General features: G+C 37.8%; 1 protein-coding gene across 1 annotated transcript in view; it reads left to right on the top strand.

Moving 5' to 3' along the window:
- WDR27 (WD repeat domain 27) overlaps positions 1-12002 on the top strand; it is a 100813-nt gene extending 88811 nt beyond the window's left edge. Inside the window, exon 24 of the mRNA XM_017817613.1 lies at positions 11304-12002. Coding sequence (XP_017673102.1) covers positions 11304-11351 — 48 coding nt within the window. The 3' untranslated portion in view covers positions 11352-12002. The remainder of the gene's footprint in view (positions 1-11303) is intronic.
- The last annotated feature ends 9107 nt before the right edge of the window (positions 12003-21109 follow it).

The following is a 21109-nucleotide window of genomic DNA, read 5'->3' as shown; positions in this document are numbered from 1 at the left end:
AAGTAAATGTGAGTGTGGACTAATAAAAGAAGAAACGTGGGCCTGTTAAATTCTGATACGAACTTCAGTTTTGGGAAGGAAAATCCATTTCTCTGGTGGTTCAAGGATAATTAGGGGTATAAAACTACTACTTTGAAAGGGACTGCCTAACTATGCTTGTGTGGCTAGGTTTGCATGAAAGAATTTTGTTTTTTTAGTGTATTTTGCTGTGAGCTAATGTCCAGATTTTGAAGTGGAATTTGAAATTATACACCTGAGTAGGACCCTAGTAAAACTCTTTTTCATGTTTCCCTCAGTTTTTTAGTTACTGAGTGAAGACACAGGATTGTAATGAAAATGATGTCATGCAAACATTAGTAGCCTCAGAGATTGTGGCAGGCTTTTGAAGAATGTCTGAGATTACATTTAAGTTGTTTCAAACCCATCATTAAAGCAAATGATCTGGAAAACATTCCTGATCATTTGTCCAGCCATGTGAGTTCCAAGAGTATTTTGCAGACTTTCAAAAATTGCTATTGTAAGAATATAGTAAAAGTGTTTTCTGCATTAAAAATGTATTAAAAATACCATCAATTATATATTTTAATTTTTGAAAATTTAAATGGATTTCACTTAATTCTACCAAAGTTTGACTAATCTTGGCACCTTCTTTCTTATATAATAATGATTGAGGCAAATAACATACTGTACTGCATTGCACTCTTTGTTGTTGTTCATCATGGAGTATCTTCAGATCCCTGCTTCACCAATCTAGTATCACAGAATTACAGAATGGTTGAGGTTGGAAGAGATTGGTGGAGGTCATCCAGTCCAACACCCTTGCTCAAGCAGGACCTGCTCAGCAGGTTGGTCAGGCCCATGTCCAGTCAGCTTTTGAATATCTTCAAGAATGGAGACTCCACAATCTCTCTAGGCAAACTGACAGTAACCTGACTGCTCCAAGATGGCCTTCAATATGCTGTAATTATGACAACTGCTTTATTACAGTGCCCCACATTTAAAGTGGAATAGGTGAGAGATATGTCTGGATATGTGGCTGAAAAAATGAGCAACCAGATAAGCACCTGTCCTCTGATCTGTGCAAATTTGTGTCTGCTGTACAGAACTTGAGCTACGGAACTATACGGAAGGGAGAATTGCCTGAAATCATGAAATAGTGAAATATTGTAGAATGTGAAATTCTTAGTAGAATCCTTATTTCATCCATGAAACTTTCAAAAAGTATTCCTTAGAAACTGCAATCATGGAAAAACTGAAAACCTCTTTTCTATTTTCCTGCCTAATAATCAAATGAGCGGGGACCTGGAACAACTTCTAATTGGAAGAGCAGGGACAGAAAAACTTTTAATTGCAGAATGGATCTTGATGATACGTGAAACAGATCAACATTTCTTCATCTAGAATATTCTTTTCATTCCATGTCCTATACTCACTTTGTGGGGAAATGTCAGTGCAGGTTATTATTTAGTTCATCTGGAGATGAATGACTCTGCCAACTCCTGCCCATAACTGCAGCCACATGCCATAACACATACTGGAGTTTCCCTTCCTAGCATGAGTTTCTCTTACATGGTATCAGTTCTTTGATAGTACCCAAAATTGTGGAGATCCTTGTCTAAAAGTGTTTGCTGTTTGGAGTACCTTTATATATCTATATCTCTATATCTCTGTATCTCTGAAGTGAATATTGAATAAAATATTCAGAAACTAAAAAAAAAAATCCCTTGTGAATTGCAGTAGTCAGCCAATAGTTACAGCAATGCAGGCCATAAACAACCATTTTAAGGAAAGTGTTCTAGACTTTGAATCCTGAGTGGAGGTAGCTTCCCACTGCCTAGTTCATGGTAAGGAGCCAAATCCTGGGAAAGGATGGAAGGCATACCTCTGATTTCATCATTTCTTTGTTGGATGTGTTGGCAAATATCTCCCTACTCAGCATGCTGCTCTTATGGATTCCATTCTGAGGTGTGTACCTTTCCTTGTGGTGTTTTATGGAGAGCTGTAGTGGGTTTCTGTGGCTAGGTTTTGGTAATGAGGGGACAGCTACACGGACGGCTTCTGTTAGAAGCTGCTAGAAGCTTCCCATGTCCGATGGAGTCAATGCCAGCCAGCTCCAGGATGGGCTTCCTGCCACTGGCCAAGACCAAGCCAATCAGGAGTGATAGTAATGCCTCTGTGATAACATATTTAAGAACAGAAGGTTGTTGCACAGAAAGAATTCCAACCAGGGAAGAGTGGAGTGAGAACATGTGAACAATGTAGACACCAAGGTCAGTCCAGAAGGAGGGGCAGGAGGTGCTCCAGGCGCCGGAGCTGAGGCCCCTGCAGCCCGTGGTGCAGATCATGGTGGAGCAGCTGTGCCCCTGCAGCCCATGGAGGACCATCAGGGTGCAGAGACCCACCTGCAGCCCATGGAGGAGCCCATGCTGGAGCAGGTGGATGTATGAAGGAGTCTGTGACCCCGTGGGAAGCCCAAGATGGAGCAGGGTCCTGCCGGAGACCTGCAGCCCATGGAGAGGGTAGCCCACGCTGGAGCAGGTTTTTCCCGGGTGGGACTTGTAGCTGCTGTGGGGGATCCATGTTGGTACAGCTCATTCATGAAGGACTGCACCCCATGGAGGAGTGATCCACAGGACAGCAGTTTGTGAAGAAAACTGCTTCCATCCGAGGGATGGACTCATGCCGTAGAGGTTCATCAAGGACTGTCTCACGTGGGAGGGAGAGCAGGGGAAGGACTCCTTTCCCTGAGCAGCAGCAGCAGAAGCAACAACTGCCCATAACTTCCATTCCCTATCCCCCTGCACCACTGGGAGGGAGGAGGAAAACATGGAAGGAAGGAGGGGTGATGGGAAGGTGCTTTTAAGATTATTTTATTTCTCACTCCTTTGCTCTTATCCTGTTAGTAATAAATTTAAGTACTATCCCCACTTTGAGTCCATTTTGCCTGTGAAGGTGATCAGTAAGTGATCTCTCCCAGGTTTTCTCTCAACTCATGAATCCTTAACTGTTTCTTTTCTCTCCTCTGTCCAGCTGCAGAGGGAGAGCGAGAGAGTGGCTTTAGTGGGTCCCTGGCATCCGGCCAGGGTCAACCCACTACACCATCTAAAGAATTAGTTGCATGGTCAAATTTTGTGGTAGAAGGACTATTTGCAACTGAGATGTAACTGACGAATATATCAGTCAAAACAATGGAAAAGTGAAGTTAAAACATGTAAGCCGGTAGAATTATCCAGTTTAAATCTGGTCAGCAAAGAGAATCTGTTCCTAAGACTTTCATTGTTCTTACAATTCAAAATATTTTTGTAGCATTCCTATTCCACATCTCAATCTCCTCAGGATTTTTAAGTTCTGTGAGTCTCTTTTTGTGACTACAAAACAGATGTAGCAGTCAATATGAATACCTAAAGCAGAAGTGGTAATCATTGTTGGTGGTATAAACCACAAACCCCTAGAGGTTATTTCCAGCTCTTTGTAGTTGCTGGTGACTTTCCTCTCAACTCCAGTGGGAACAGGGCTTCATGCAGGAATATGGAAATTCTTCAGCCTTTTTGTCAGAAAGCGAAGAAATGCTGACTCTGAGTATGAACTCTCCAAGGGAATCCCAAATGTGGGGATAAACATCTTATAGGCTGTTCAGATACTGTAAATTTAGAACCAGTTGTATAGGTTTAGGTTGAGTTACTCTAACAATGGATAAGTTTATTCCTTATACTATTTTTATGTACATGAACCAGCAAAGTAGACATTTTAGATTTCTTCACTGTAATATCCCGAGGCAAGCCAGCTGTATTTTAAATTGTGTTGTGTGTTTGTATATGTTAATTGATGTGTATTTATAAGGACATGGTAATACTAACATAGCACTCTTGTTTAAATGCAGCTTCCTGAACCTTTGTGGGTTCAGTAAGAAAGGCTCTGAGGTATTCTTTATCTGAAACACAATCAGTACATAAAACAACTTTTAAAGTTTGAATGAAGTAAACATAAAGTCTGTGTATGTATGAATATGAACTCATGAACAATGCCCATATAAACATGCATTGTTAATGTATGGCATGATTTTACCAATAGGGCAGTAAAGCAAGGTTATAATAGAAGAGGAAATGTTCATGGTATGTTCTTAATTTCTTATTGATGATGTAATTGAAAGAAAAAAATTGAAAGAAGAATTAACAGTTGTAATGAGGCATAGGAATAGAATGTATTTTATTTGTGACAGAAATAAAATTGAAATAGTGTCAGGTGATTAGCATGATGCCTCTAATTAAGGTAAGATTGGTAAAAGAATGCAACTGTGTTTATTGAGTCCTTTCCTAAGTTCACTTTTTACTGCAAAGGTGTCTGGAGGTTTTAAAGCGACTATTCTTTTACTCTTCATCTTTCTGCTTGTAGTGAAATCAACAACAAAAGTAATAATAGTTTTTGACATAAAAACAGGTATGATGTTGTAAAGCCCAAGCTAATATAATGATGTCATTAAAAATTCAAAAGTTTGGAGAAAGACAACATATGTAGTGAGCAAAGCTCACACTAAAGAGAGGAGAAAATAATTTATTTAGGTTCATGGTATAAATTTTGTTTGAGACACTTTCCCAGTAGTTCTCCTGTCAAATAACACTTTGTCCTAGTGTTCTTCACACATGAGAGTCTACTGCCAAACTGGCATGCTTTCTGGAATGGAAATATTTAATATGGACTGTTAAAAGAAAAACAGCATTTGGGGGCCTGTTTATGTTGTCATTAATAGTATAGCAGCAAGTAGTGAAAAGAGATTCTTTGGATTGCTGTGAGTTGCAAAGAGTAACTAAATTAGTGTGTTGTTCCAGTTTTAAGATATTATTTAAAGCCCCTTGAAGTTAGAGGAAACTTAAAACAAAATTTGTTGGACTTAACAAGCATTGGCTTGTATCTTAAAGCTGGAAAATATACAGAGCTTTCCCTAAAACCCTATCCTGCATTACATTTATACTCAAAGCATTTGCATTGCTATGGGGTTGATGTGTCTTCCAGGACTGGCATAAAGATATAACTACCTTCTCTCATGTATTTGTTTCTTCATTAGCTCTAGTGGCAGAAGAATATGAAGTAGATTATATTCTTTTAGATTAGGGTCTTTAATTTGTTTGTTGTTTTTTTTTTTCGTCTTGCTGCTTGAAGATTATTATATACTTACACAGATTTCTACCTATGTTTGAGAAGACTAAGTCAAACAAATCAGATCCATTATCGGAGTTTGCATTTATTTGAGGTGGCTTATTCCTTCAGGTTTTCTTCATCAATATCATATATAAGTGAAAAAGATTTCTGAATATTAGTATAGAAGCATTAAGATGGATTTGAGATTGTTTGATATATTATATTTTGGTCAAGTAATTTTAACGCATCAAAAGACTTGCTGGGAGTTACTAGTTTTACTTGCCTATAAAAATGTCATGTTAAATACAGATGAGAATTTTGCTTTTATTGAGCACATAAATAATATTTACTAAAGTCTGACAACAAAGAGATGCAGGTGCTGAAGTGGGTAATGCATTTAAAAATATGATACATTAGGGAAACTCACCAGGATGTTCCAGGAACATATATCCAGAAAAGATTAATTTAATCTGAGTCATAATGGAACTAAGGTTTTAAAACTGAAGGTCGAGTTTGGGATGACACTTCTGTGAAAGATCAAGATGCAGAATTTCTGTAGCATCACAGGTATGTCAGAGGCTAAAAATAGTCAGGTAGAAAAAGGCTTCCAAAAAAAGAACTAGTGATACGTTTGCACAAATAATAAGAAATAAAATGGGAAAACAGAGTGGTCAGCACTGGGCAAAAGCAGCCTGGATGATCTGTTAGGCTTATCACAAATTTGATGGAAGAAGGGTAATCAGTGAGGCACTCCAGTGCATGATTGCAAAGTGTACAGGGAACACAGACCACATCTTGCTAGCAGTGGAGATATGCTTTATGTTAATGACAGCATAGAAGAGAGGCAAATTAATAAACCTCAACAAGTAATGAGTCCTGTAGAGACTGAAATTCCAGTCCTGTATAGGAAGAATACAGCAGTGAATTTATACCCTAATAACAAGGCCAGGATGGCAACACTGTCTGTGTTATGATAGATCAGTGAGGGCAGGAAGGTCCATTACTCTTCCATATCAGGATGTATGAATAGATCAGATTTTAGATGCTGGGAATGACTGTTTCATGCTGAGGGTGGTCACCGGAGTCAACCCTTGACTACATCAGCAAATATGTAGAAAATGTATTTGTCTCAGGAAGTCATGGAACCATAGAGCCATTTTGTTTGGAAAAGACCCTTAAGTTCATGGAGTATAACCGTTAACCTAGCACTAGGTTAGACTCCCTAGGAAAGACTATCTCACTCTTTTGTAGGTATTTGTTTATAGCACTTCTGAAGATACCAAGACAGACCATAGCTCCAGCTCTTTGCTCCAGTTTATCTATTCTTCTCCTCCAAATAAAAGCATTGCCTTAGGCACCACTTTCTGAACAGTTAAAATATAATAAAAGCCATTTCCACAATGTCTCCTTTTACTGTTGCTCTTGATTGTTGCTAGTTGTGAAACCAATGCAAGATTCAAGAGCATTTGTTCTACTTGTGGCCTCTTATTTTCATGGAATAGTTTGAATAATGAAAGCTGAAAATACTAAACTCCTAAAATTTATATTCTCATCTGTTCTGCTGAGATACTGGACTTTTGTCAAGATGATACTTTTTGCTGTGCAGCTAGAAGACTTTTTCAAAATTTGTATCTCTACTTGAATATTATGCATATTTATACTAACTAAAAGAAAGCAAAATCATATTATGTACCTCTAATGTGAAATTAGCTGAAATTACTTTGATTCTTGTTATTTTCTGAAGTAGAGTACGTCTTGAAGCCTGCCCTGTATTCATAGATACACATGTGTTGTGTGAAATATTAAAACAAAATATTGGTTATATGCATTTCTATACAAATCCAACTGTTCATGTTTGTGGCTTAAAATTTTGAGGTCTCTAATTTATAGCATGTTTTTGGGGTTTTTTTTGTGTGGCATGACTACAGAAATGTATTTCCCACTCACCAAAGATAATTAAAAAAAAATATATACTGTGTTAGTATAAAAGGGAATGTAGTGGACAATGTCTTGAAATTCATTCTGTTTGTTAACTGACAGCCTTCCAACACTGCATGGCACTGTTTTAACTTTACTGTGTTAAACTTTTATATTGTGGTAAACTTTTGTATCTTGTGCAGCCCATGTAAAGGAGAACTGTGTTCAAGAACTTGTTCTCCTCCCTGTTCTGGCGCCACGTGTCTGAGGTGCTTTCTAAACCTTGAATTTTCTGTAAAAAGCTCTAAAATGCACAAAACTTCAATCTTCTCTGCCCTACTTGAAAGTCTTTTCTTCCCTCATGTATACATAGACATAAAAAAATAGTCTACTCTTTCATATGCCCTCTAATATTTTATAATGTTCTAGTGTCCTATACGAAACCTTTACATAGGTTTCAAATTATTCACAGAACCTATGCCAAAATTTGAATATGTAATAGTAAGACACAATTAGTTTGGGGTTTTTTGCTTGTGTTTTTTTCTTTTTTTTTATTTGTTTGTTTGTTTGTTTGTTTGTTTGTTTTGTTTTTGTTTTTTGGGTTTTTGTTTTCGTGGGTTTTTTTTTAATTTTAAGTAGTATATTGATTTAACTCCTATTGAGATTTCAAATATAGTATAAAACAGTTTTGGAGTATCGTGTTTGCGAGCTGAGGGGTTTGAATGAAGTAACATACTTGCATTATTGGGAAATGTAATATTGGCATAAGTTAAACATTTTTCTTTAAAATCTTACTGGGATTTCTATAAATTCTAAATATAGCTCAGAACATCCTTCATTAATCAATTTTAATAGCTCTTAAGTGTAATAAATCAGGAATTTCAGGGGTCCTACAGGTTAGATTTTTAGTACCTCTTTTTATCTATATTAATAAAGGTTGCAATCAACTTTATACTGTTATCCTATTACTATTGTACTACTAATTAAAATTTCTATATTGTCCGAAATTTAACAGACTGTAAACTGTTGTTATGGGTATTCCACATTTATCTTCAGTCACTTCTGAAAGAGGAGAAGGGAAGACTTAGGGGAAATCTCATAGCACTCTACAACTTCCTCACCAGGGGAAGAGAAGGGGCAGGCACTGATCTCTTCTCTGTGGTTACCAGTGACAGGATCCAAGGGAATGGCCTGAAGTTGTGTCAGGGGAGGTTTAGGTTGGATATTAGAAAAAGATTCTTCACCCAGAGGGTGTTTGTCCACTGGAACAGGCTCCCCAGGGAACTGGTCACAGCACCAAGCCTGACAAGAGTTCAAGAAGTGTTTGCACAATGCTCTCAGTCACATGGTGTGATTCTTGGGGATGGTCCTGTGCAGCGCCAGGACTTGGACTTCAGTGATCCTTGTGGGTCCCTTGCAGCTCAGCAGATTCTATAATTCTATGAAGTATGCCACTTAGACAAGTGAAAATGCTTTTTCAGCATAGAAATCTATTCTAAAATCTGAAGGCTAAACTGGGCTTCCTGTGACTGTGTATTAGCAATTTAGTTGGATCAGAAATGTGCTTTTGAAGTGATTCAACAAGTTGTCCCTATTTATCCCACTTCACTTCTCACTGCTGTATGGTTTGTGAGAATGCATTTTGGGCTTGTCTCTGGTGAAACCAAACCGGAAAATGAACTCCAGGGATGCACTCAATGTGCTAACAGACTTTCAATCCATTGGACTAGAGCAGAGCTAGTTTACATTAACCCATATAATGTCTAGATGTAACTCAAGGGAACCTGAGTCTGAGAAGAAAAAAAATCCACACCAATATTTAAAGAACTCAGAATGCTAATGACTCATTAAGCCCATTGAAAACTCTTTTTTTTATGAAATATTTCTTTAATAATTAGGCAATTTTTTGTATTATGAGTGTTGTTTTAACTGTCTAATAATTGATATGGTGCTGCCAAAATTGTGGAGGTGGTTAAATGGAGTAGAAAGATAATTTTTTCTGATTAGTGAAAACAGAAGGACTCTGGAAGAATGTAATAGCAGTGTAGCAAATACATTTAGCAGGTGGCAGCCAAGCCGTGTTTCAGTACTGTCAGAGAATATGATCGGAGGATTGACCACACATTGCAGTTTTTGAGGTTCAGGTTGGACATTAAGGAAGGGCAGTGCAGTACTGGAACGAGTTGTAAAATTTTCTTGAAAATTTTCAATATTTAGTCAGACAAAGCCATAGCTAAACTCTTCTAATGTTTCCAGTGGTTGCACCTAGAGCGTGAAGATGGACAAGATGACCTCCTTGGGTCTTGTAAAACTTTAGTTTGTTTAAAATTATTTTGTTTTAAATTGAAAGCTAAACAAGGTTTCTGTATTATCTCCTGTAATAATGAATCTTCAGTATAGAATAGAATTCATGTCTGATTTCTCAGGTAAGATCATTTCTCTTTTGATAACATGAAATAATAATAAAAGCATTTTCTTTTTTTGTTTTTCTTCCACAAGATAAATGGCTACAGAAATTTAGAAAGGATACATTATTTAGATATTTTATAGATATGTCATCTTTACAATATGTCCTGGGTTTAGCTGTGATAGAGTTATTTTTCTTCCTAGTAGCTGATGTGCTTTAGATTTAGTATGAGAATAGTGTTGATAGCACACTGATGTTTTAGTTGTTGCTAAGTAGTGTTTCTAACAAGTCAAGAATTTTTCAGCTGCTCATGCCCCGCCAGTGAGAAGGTTGGGAGGGGTCACAGCCAGAGCAGGTGACTCAAACTGGCCAAAGGGATATTCCATACCATAAGATGTCATGCTCAGTATATAAACTGGGGGAAAACTGACCTGGTGCATCTGCTTGAGAACTAGCTAGGTATTGGTCAGTGAGTGGTGAGCATTGTGAATCACTTGTATCTTATAATTATTTTATCATTATTTCTTTCCTTCCTTTTCCTTCCCATTAAACTATCGTTATCTCAACCCATGAATTTTCTCACTTGTTCTTTTCTGATTCTCTCCCCCATCCCACTGCGAGTGGATGGAGGACCTAAGCAGCTGCACAATGCTCAGTTGCCATCTGGGGTTAAACAACAACACAATAATAAGTTACAGAGGTAGATAAGGAGATACTAGAAGTCTTTGGAGATATGTAATAGTCTTGGATAGCTGTAAAAAATAGAGCTGGAGGAATTAAATCTGACAGTTTTTGGTAGTCTATACTTTCATGTTACATAAATGAGAGTGAGAAAGAAGAAAATAAGAGAACAACAGTCATGGTCTTGGGAGATAAGAGTTATGAGAGATTAGAAGAATTGAACATTGGAGATGTTGAAGGAGGGAATGCAAACCCAAGAAGATAACTTATTGACCACAGAGGCTCTTCATCCAAAGTAATAAAACAAATTATTAAAAGCATCAAAGAAAGAACAAATCAAGAAAAATGAGAATGTGCAAAGTTAACCAAATGAACTGGTTGGAGAATGAGATGCACGTTTGGTTCCTGCTATTCAGACTTTTATCGCTGGTATGAATAACTGTAAATTCTAATATGCAAGGACTAAGCATCTTGAAATTTTCATGGAAAATAAGTGGTACAGTTTGTAGATCATCCCTTTCTGAGATACAGCAGGTTTTCAAGTGCTTGTTGGTAGAAGTAATTGCAGAAAATAGTATTTTCTCTTATTTTATAATTAAGATCTGAGACTGGTAAAAGAAAGCTAAATGCAGTTGAAGGCTCTTTGTGCATGTATTCGAGACTTGCGTCTTCATAGAAGTTTTTCAACATACTTTATTGCAAAGGAAATTCTTATTCTACATTTAACACCAATAAAAATTAGAAAACTGCATTTGTTGGTATGCCTGATTTAATTCACAGTATTTTCCATTTTCATTTATTCCAGCTCTTTCTTATTTCTTCCATACTCTCTTCTTGAGTCATACACATTGAAGTCTGTTTGACTTTCTATGTGGTTAAAACATATGCTTCAGTTTTACAGACTGTTGATGTGTTAGCGGATGTTGACACAAATTTGAAAATAGTTGGAAAAGAAAAATCTAAGTAAAATGGAATTTTCAGATTAGCTTCGTTGAGAAGAGTCTATAGGTTAAGTTGCTCCTTTTTTTGGAAATGAATCCTGGACATCTTAACATAAAAGAAATATCTTAATGATCTTCATTTGGTTTGTTACTCTAAAGCAAACTGTTCTCACTGGAAAAATCTTTATTAAAGCCATATGTTCTTTTCTTTTGAACTGCAGCTCACCACAGCCACCTTGGATGGTAGACTCCAGTTGTTTCTACCCTGATACTTGCCAACCTGTGGGGCTTTGGCCGTGGTACTCTGAGAATAACAACTTGCTGAGAGAAAGAAGACTGCTAATTGGCCATAAGCAAGTTCCCTCTAAACTACAATTTTCTTCTGTCTTCATTTTCTGCAAGTTCCTCAAGCTGTTCCCAAAGTTTTTCTGTTGTACAATCTGTTACCTTTATTGCAATAATAAGTACAGAAGATCAAGAAAAGAAGGAGTCTACTCATTCTGAGTAGACCTCAGAAGTGGCTTTCAAAGGACTTACTAAATGTTTATAGTTAGTTGTATTCTGTAGTGCTTTGCTAGTCTGAGACTACTTTAGACTGAAAATGCAAGCAAAATAACAAGTGTTACATTTTTAAAGCTAGATCTGTCTCTGACAAAATTTTTAAATTAATTTAAAAGAAAGAAGGATTGTATATCTTTCTGAAATGCCATGGGAGTCCTGTTATACTTCTTTGGGGTTACTGGAGTCAGCATAGCTGTTGTTTGAAAGCAGAGTTTTACTGGCTTACTATTTACACTGCATTCTGTAAATTTATTAGGGAATATGTGACAAATATCTTCTCTTTAGAAGAAACTATTTCTGTCTTTTAAATAATTGTTAAATATTTTCAGAAATGTTAAAGTAATATGAGAATAAAATAATGGGAAAAATGTTCATTTCTTGTATTTCTCCTAGTTTATTTGTCTCGATATTAGAAAATATTTTTTTAGACAACTTTTTTTTTTTTTAAAAACTAGACATTCTCAATGTTCGTTGACTCTAGGTAAAAGCAGAGAGCATGTATGTGACTGGTGAAACAACACAGATTTTTTCTTTTGCTTACAAAATTGTGCTGCCTTTTCAGTTAAATTTGCCAGAAGAGAATTTATTAATCAGTTTTCTTTAAAAAAAAGGGAAAAACTGAAATTACCACTCCCACTTTAACATCAATCAGTATGGCCAGATCACTTTCAATACTGGAAAGAATATTATATTTAATAGACACCTCTAATTTATGCATAAAATATTTAATATAAATAGATAAAATTATTTCTGTAAGTTGTTTAGTTTCCATAATGCTCTTTGGTAAAGGCTTTAGCAGTTTTTTGTTGAGCAAAATCATATACTGTCAGTATGTATCATATCCAGATATTCTCCAGAACACAATGGTCTCATAAATAACTAAAGGAGTGTAGTGCAGCCAGATCATACCCTGCAGGACTCTGAATATCAGAATCAGATTTGGTATGATCAAAGCAAATGTGGAATAACCCACTTCAATACTTTTTAATACTTGTTCAGTTCAAAATCAGATTAACCAAGACATTACCTTCTGTGCTGCAGCTTCATACTGGTACACTACATTCACAAATTTTCTGCAAGATTTAAATATTTATTTCCACCACAGGGATTCTCAGGATGGTCTTTTTCAACCTTCAGTTATCTTACTTTCTCATCTGTGTGCTTTGGACTCCACATCAAGAATCAGTATTCAAATACAGAAGAACAGCATGGTCCATAGCTGTATTTTCAGGTAAAGTGTTTCTAAGCCATGGGCTGCAACTTACTAGTGACTGACTCTTCAGAGAGTTTGAAACATCTGCTGAGGAGGTGTGAACTGTAACTATTACTTTTTTTTTTAAGGAACCACATTTTTTAAACAGAAGAGTAACATTCTCAGGCTTAAGGCAAAGGACACACGTAGAAAAACTTGCGTGCTGCAAGCATGGAGGTTGTCACAATCGCCATGGGACTGAAATAAAAGGGAAAGACTTCCATTTTCTAGAGATCCTACCTTCTAGGACTAATTGCTCTCAGTCCCGCATCAGCCAGTATGTATACCCCAAACCCCTCTTATTCCTGGGCTAGTTTGATCTCTGCAGGAGGAGCTCTTCTTCCAAATCTAATGGATTATCTCTCTTTCCATTAAGTGAGACTCAGCTGTATGGTGCTTTCTGTTTACTTTCATCAAGGATTTTTCCTGGACAGAAAAGCCCTTTGGAGCATTTTGGCCATGACCACAGCATTATCAATCCATGATGAATAGAGTCCTTCGTCTGTTCAGCCCTCGCAGATGTGCAGCTCTTCCACAGCCCAAGAATTTGTTGACCCCTTTTTCCCTCAGGGGAAAGAGGGAATTTGCCCTTCCAAACAGGCACTAAAGCTTTTCAAATGGAAATTCACAAAAAAAAAAAAAAAAAAAAAAAGGAAAATTCCCCCCTGGATTCCTCATAAATGCTTGAATGCTTGTGGTTTTGAGGATGGAAAACTTCAGCTGACACACTTCAAGTTTGGCAAAATTAAATGCTTGAAAGCAGGTTTTCTAATGGCAACTAGGAGGATAGTGTTACCATCTTGTAATATTATATTTAGAATTTTTATCATCACTAAGTTTTTCTTCTGAGGTCTCTTTGACAGAAAGACACAGGAGGCTGTACTTAATTGCTAAAGAGGTGCAGTCATAAAAGATTTGTCTTCAACAGAAGAGTGTATCCACAGAAGCACTATCTATACCTTTGTTTTTTAACAGGCAAATCTGACTGTTTATATGTTCAGTTTCTGTCATAAATACATGACTATTAGAAATTAGACAGTCCCAAAAGCAGATAGGAAACGTTCCTGGTTAGCTAAGGTGGATAGCATGTCTCAGCAATAAAAAATTGACACAGACAGCTGTAAGTGTAAATATTTAATAGGTCATTGTGAGGAATTTTGAGTATGCTTTCAGACTGCTTTTGAAAAAAAAATAACTCCCAAATACCTTTAGAAAATTAAAAGTCTTGCTTTGAAGGAATATGTAGCAATACGTGAGGAAAACAATTGGGAGAAGAATAGTCTAGTTTCATTAAATATTTGCTGTGTCATCTGTCCCTGAATGTCCTATATGCTGGGAGGAGGACTGATGTGACTTTTTGTGTGCTGTTATGCTAGGGACTTTCCCAGCTGAACATCTTCTACCAAATGCCACAGAATTCTTAAAATGGATTTGCACAGCAGTTTACACAGCACCTTCTGGTGCTCTGAAGGTCAGAAAGCACAGTAGGGTGGCCATCACTGTTTTGAAGTGGATGTTAAAAACTCTTTGGGATTAAGTGGCTTGCAAAATATGAGATACTACTCAGTTTTCTTTGTAGAATGAGAGCTATGGGCGAGTTTGGGTTATACTGTCAAGAAGAGGGGAGGATCAAGCCCACATATGAACTCTGCTTTACACCATGAAAGAAGTGCTCTTTGGATGTATTCTTCAAGACTGTATTGCTTTCAATTATAAAGGATGGTTGCATTTAAATGCAAAGTTACATACTCCTGGAATATCTGGAGGTAGTGAGCGGCACTTGTTCTTTTCTTTCTTCCATTATTTCTTCATTTAATCATAGCCAATTATCTTTTCAAAATTGTGTTGTTACTCATATTTTCCCTTTTGAACAATGGATAGATCTATTTTTCTCATGGTATTTTATTGCAGAAAAAGAAAATATCAATCAAAATGCTTAAAAATATTTCAAAATATTTTGGAGTATGCTTAATAAATAAAAATGAAGTAGTATGGAATTTCTCTTAGAACGTAATTTAGGATGCCTTTCTTCAGTGCAGGACCAGCAGTTCAAAAATATGGACAAACTGAAATTAAAGACTAAAATAGTGCTTTCCTGAAATCCTTGCAGGTTTAAAAGTGCAATCTTTTTTAAGGACAGTAAGATATTTTTCTGGGAGATATTACTTTTTTCCTAATTGTCTACATTGAACTTCTACCCACCCGCATTCCCATGATTACTTAAGACAAATTCTGCTCTTCAGAATTCTGCGCTTCAGTAAAGCAAGAGTAATTCTGCTTCGTTTTGTGAACATGGTACTGCTAGGAGTGGACTCTGTCTCAGTGTTTGCTGGATCCTGCATTTCAGCTCATTTTTCCAATTTTGATCCTGTGCTCCCAAATGCCTCCAGTACCTCCATTATTAGTATTTTCTGTAAATTGGATAATTTACAGAATTTGAGAGAGCAGTGGAAGTGAATTCCCTGTTGATTTGGTTCCTAGGTTATATATTCGCTGCCAAAGAAGGTGTTCATTTTATTGCACTTACTCTAGATGTGGTCAGGGGGAGAAAACATTCAGTGAGACAATTAGCTGAAATTACTGCTTTCATGGAAGTCAGGACACTTCAGCTTTTACTGATGTTGTTGAGGTCAATAACATGTAAGTGTCATTGTTACTTTGTGTTATTGTTACTTTACTGTGTCACAGTGCGGATTTCTTTTTCCTTCACAAGGACAAGGACTCTGCATAGGTGCATTATTCCTCTGCTGTAAAAAACAGTCATGTACACATCTTAGTCTTATTAGAAGGCGTGGGCTTTGAAACACTGTGTGGGTCTGACTGTTCAAGGAGGTTCACAGAATTATAGAATAGCTTGAGTTGGAAGGGATCTTTAAAAGTAACCTAGGCCAACCCTCCTACAATGAGCAGGAACATCTTAAAATAGATCAGATCGCTCAGAGTCCCATCCAGCCTGACCTTGGATGTTACCAGGGATGGGGCATCCACCACCTCTCTGGGTAACCTGTTCCAGTGTACCTACCATGAGAAAGGCAATTGGCACTTGGACCAGCTCTGTTGGCCACAATGACTTTGTGATTGTTTTACACCTAATCTCTGCATTAATTTTCAAAGAGCTGTTCCTCATTTGCACTGATAGAATTAAGATCAGTTAAATCTCTGATTTTACTTCCCAGCAGAGTCCTTGTATTGAGGTAGCACTAAATGCTGCTGCTTGGCTGTGTTGATGCGGCCTCAGGGAATTTGCATCTTTTGGAAAGGGACAGGGGAAAAAAAAAAGGCTACCACTCTCAAGAAAGCATTTTCTAATGTTTTATGCAGCTTTCGTGTAAAGGCTACATTGCACCACTTCAAGAACCTACTGGACCTACGGGAGACTCCTGACTGCTGTTTCTCCCATTAGCTATGTAAAGTACAGGGAGCTTGGATATTATTGCATAATATTTCTTTGAGCAGTTCAATTAACAGATGAAAAGAATTATAAAATTTTTTTAAAGCCAGAGGAAAAATGAAAACTATGTGAAGTAAACAATTTCCCCATTGTTTCAGGCTTTTCATGTGGCAATTAATAGCAAAAAAGCAAAGGATAAAAGTTAACCTGATTTTGCTATGACTTTTTTTGATTTTAAAATAGGACAGTTTTTCAAAATTCTGAGCTTTATTAGACTTAAAGCTCTGTTAATTCAAAAATTTTTAGTCTCTACATGAAAGAGGACTTCTAATCATCTACAAGCATCACCCAGCATCTTTTTGCTTGGGGACTTCAATGTGGGAAGTTGGGCTGCACAGGGAGTAAGCTTATGCACTGCCAGATCTTCATGACACATTCCATTATTTCAAGCCACAGTAAAACAAAAATGAAACAGTAAATAAGAAGAGGCAGCTATAGCTTAAATACAGGCTCAAATTAAGGGTTCACTGGAATATTGTTTGAGTATTTGCCGTTTGTGGAGTATGTAAGGGCAAACCTACCCTAGAGCCGGCTTTTAATGTGAGCTGTGAAAAGTAACAGCCCATACTAATGTAGCTGTGGTTCTGCCAAAATGCCTGTATGAGGCACTTTTTGCTTTCTCAGGACAGCACCTGTCCCAGATTTGCCATTTAAGCTCCCATTTTGGAAGAGAGATGTCTGTGTATAGTTTACTTTCCACCAATGCCCAGAGGTGTCTCGTTTTACCAATTTATAGACAGGAATCACAGGCAGCTGCCAATCCCTGGGCAAAAAGCATTGCCTCACGTCTGTGCACGCTGACTAACTGATCTGAAAGCCATGCCCTGGGGAAGGATGCCGGTTTCAGGTGGTAATGATCCCAGCAAGAAGGAGACCAGAGTTTGAAATTGTTCCTGGCCCGATGCCACACGCTTGGCTAGGGTTACACCAGGTGCGAACTTGACCTAATGAATATAAAACACACCCTCCACAATCATAGATAAAAAGACATCTTGAGGAAAGGAAATAGAAGCTGAAAAAAATGAATGAAATACCTTCCACCATGTGTGATCCTGGGGTGTGAAAAATACAATTGGAAAGAGGTTTTTTCCCTTCTCTAGCTGAAACCATTTTGTTTGGTGATCTGACAGAGTGGTATGTTTCATTTTACCCATTCTTCCTCTTTGCTCCCACCCATGAAGTCATAACAGTGCATATATTCAAGTGAAGCATGATGTGTAACTATGGGATTCAGTAAATGCAAAAAATTACCTTTTTTGTTCACTCATCAAAAGGCTTTTTCATTCACTAAATTATATTTCTTAATTTTTTATTTCATGATAGCAAGATATACTGAAAGAAAACAAAGTTGTGTAATAAGATAGTGGTAAAAAAATCATTTCAGGTTCCAATGAAGAGACATACCAATGTGCTTTTATTATTCTTCTTTAGAAACATTTATGCTTTTACACTTTCCAGATTCCCAGTTGATACCTGAATAGAAATAGTCATCTTCATCATCTCACTTTTAAGCACCTACTAAAATGATTTGCATGCTGACAAAAGGCAGAATAATCTAATATCCAGTGATTAAAATAAAGACTGTAAGGATGATGCGAAAGCAACATAGTTGAGGTGGAGGAAACTGGAGATTTAAGGCATTTTTCTTCAAAGTGTAGACATGCACTAAGAATAATGAAGTTGCACACCCATTATATATGTCATAATATACACACGCACCATCATCATCCTTCATAGTTCTTTGGCAAACAGACTGGAAAAACATTTGAAAGTAACATATGACAACTGGAACTAACACCCAGCACTATCCCTGCGAATTTCATATTTATTGTGTAGTTAATGCATTACTTAAGAATACACCTATAAAATATAATTAGGAAGGGAAATAGCTTTCTCCCAAAGGGAAGCCTGGGAGAAGGGTGAGGTTTCCTCTTGTAGTGCTTTTTCCAAACTCTTTTCCAGTAGGTTGCCAATTTGTGTTCAATTCCCAACCTTCTCTGAGATTCCCTAGGAACATATACTCCTTGTATTTTCTCTAAATGGAGCAGAAGAAGTGATGTCCAGAAAATGAGCCTGGTTAACTGACTAATTTTATGTATTTTGACTTATGGTGTTACCAAGGCCATATGTGATAACAAAAGCTATAGCCAAAATAGAAAGGATTTTTTGCTGATAATACTGACTCCAAGTTCATGGGACCCTCACATCAGGTAACCCAATGAAGAGTCTTCCCAAAAAAATTGGCCTTCAATGTGATAGAAAAGAGATATTTCTCTAAAAAGGATAAATAAAATGAAATTAGTTGGTACAGCCACTTCCTGACAAATCCTACCCCCTTCACTAATATTCAGTTGGAAAAACTTCTTAATGTAGAAGTCTGGATTCAAAAGTAATGTCAGAAAAAGACACTGTGAGCTTTCCTTGGTCTCTTGACCCCTCCTCTGCATCTGCTTTTGCAATTTGCCATTCACTAAAAAAGGACTCTTCTAGCCTTAATTTTAGAGTAAAAAAAGCCTCATATGAAATGCCTCAGACTCCAGAACTCATCCTTGGGATTTTTTCCTTAAGTAGAGCTCTGCAGAAATTCAAAGGTCCAGTCACATTTAGTTCTTGCTTCCCTCGCCCTTTCTTTGTGTGCACACTTCAGAGAGAGGGGGAATGTGTCTCTGGTTTCCATCTGAAGGATGGAACTAACAAATAGCCCCATCCGTGGTGCTGACAAAATGAGAATCTCTTCTTGGGAAATGTTGCTGTATTGTTAAAAGGGCTTTGTTCTAAATGTGGACAAAATGCCAAAGGGCAGACTTTGGGGTTCATTTCCCATCACGGGGAGATTTCCAGGAAATTCTACTTAATGAAAGAAAAAATTAAGTGCTCTGCTCTCCTTGCTGCCCCTGTCTTATTTGTAAGCAGCCTGTCTCCACATTCTTGCTGTTCAATATAGAATGGATCATGGGAAGGTGGTTAGTCAACAAGACAGATACCTGGTAAGGAGACCCCCAAAGTCCTAGGTGAGCTCTAGGAGACAGTGAATAACTGCTGGTTTTCCCAAGCAGTGCAGGGAACAGCAGAGTCTGGAAGCCTGAGAATCAAAATTACTGGATGAGCAGGGAGCTTGCCATGAAGTTCACTGCTTGACTGCTGGGCTGGCCCATACAGTAAAGGAGAAAAACTTGGAGAACTGGTGAGCTGCTTACTCACCTTGGAGTAGCCTCTAACACCTATAAACCAAAGGCCTTCAGGTTCCTGGCATGTACTTGGAGAGCCTGAGCAAAAAACAGAGAGGTGAAGACCTCAAACAGGTTATTCACCAGAATATGTACAGAGAAACCAGAAGTTCAAAGTATAGTTGGGTTGAATTGACAAACAAGCAGCCAGTCCTCTGCTTTTTCTCATGGAAAATTCTCTCCATGGAAAAATTTCCACTACAGCTAGTTAGCTGTTCAGTATCACCAAACACCAGAAATGTACAGGTTTTCAAGACTTGGACTTATAGTGCCCATTTGCTCTGACAGGATATATCTGCAAATCTAGCCTAGAAAAAAGTCTTGCTACTCTGCCCTTTCAGAGTAAAGAATCTGCTGGTCCATATGCTGTTTTAAAAAGTTAATTGCTTTCCTTTCCACTAGTGTTCTCTTAGATGGTCTCAAATCCTGAATTTCCAGTCTGGGAATAAACTACACTGCTCATCTCATCTCACTTCCAATGTGTATTTGCAGAAGAACAAGAGATTACATTTTTCACATTTTTGTCTCATAAATCATTGTCTGTTAAACCATTTATCATTTTAATAAAGGTTTCAATCAGAAGATGAGGTTACGACTAGACTAACTGGTAAAATCCCAGTGAAAGTAGTGAGCTGAGGATGCATCCTAATGCACAGCAACTACATGGGATCTCCAGGCTATGAGAAACATATTTTCTCAGTGCAACCCCCTGGACAGCTGCTAGACCTGGCAGATCACTTTGCGTTCAAGAGGCCTAAATTCAGTAGCAGAACCACAGCTTCAAATTGTATTAACTTTGTTTTGCTGAACAAAGCAGAAAATGCAGTTTTAAAATCAGTTGCTTGCCATTCAAGGCCTGTCACTTATGTTATGTAATCTGCTCCCTCATTTCTACCTGGAGATCGCAGACCACAGGGGATTTGCAGAGGTTGATCAGCCCATTGTGATGCTTCATTCACTGGAGAGCCCATGTGTTTGGGAAAAGTCAGTCCTAGCACTGACACATTGCCCTGATGCTCTGTGCAAGCACAGGGTCTCTGCCTGCAGTGTTAGTTGGGATAAGGCTATGACAGATTTGTGGGATGTCTGCTAGATATCCCAAGTCCCCCAGTTCTACTTAGACATAGTTTCCAGGCAATATGGTAGGAGAACTAGCCCTGTGGACATTCTCCCGGATCTAACTCAGGAATCTCTTGTATGCAAACCAAAGGCTGTTCCTTTGGGCTGGAAAACAAAATTCAGGCATTAGGGTCTGAAAATTGTCCTGCTTTACAGATGAGATTAACTCAGTTGGTTAGAGCATGGTGCTAATAATGCCAAGGTTGCAGGTTCTATCCTAAAATGGGATATTTGCTTAAGAGTTAGACTCGATGGTCCTTGTGGGTCCCTTCCAACTCAGAATCTTCTGGGCATATGGCATGCGTGGAACTCTGCCTTGAGAGGAGTCAGGAACCATTCCAAAGCTTGCGGGTCAAGGTACCGGGCAATGTGCTTTAGGGAACCTTGTGTGCGCATGGGGGGGTGAATGAGATGCTT

The sequence above is a fragment of the Lepidothrix coronata genome, unplaced genomic scaffold (genome assembly GCF_001604755.1).
Source record: "Lepidothrix coronata isolate B3197 unplaced genomic scaffold, Lepidothrix_coronata-1.0 Scaffold61, whole genome shotgun sequence".
NCBI lineage: Eukaryota > Metazoa > Chordata > Aves > Passeriformes > Pipridae > Lepidothrix > Lepidothrix coronata.
The sequence above is the reverse complement of the archived record's forward strand: the minus strand, read 5'-3'. Positions and strand labels throughout refer to the sequence as shown.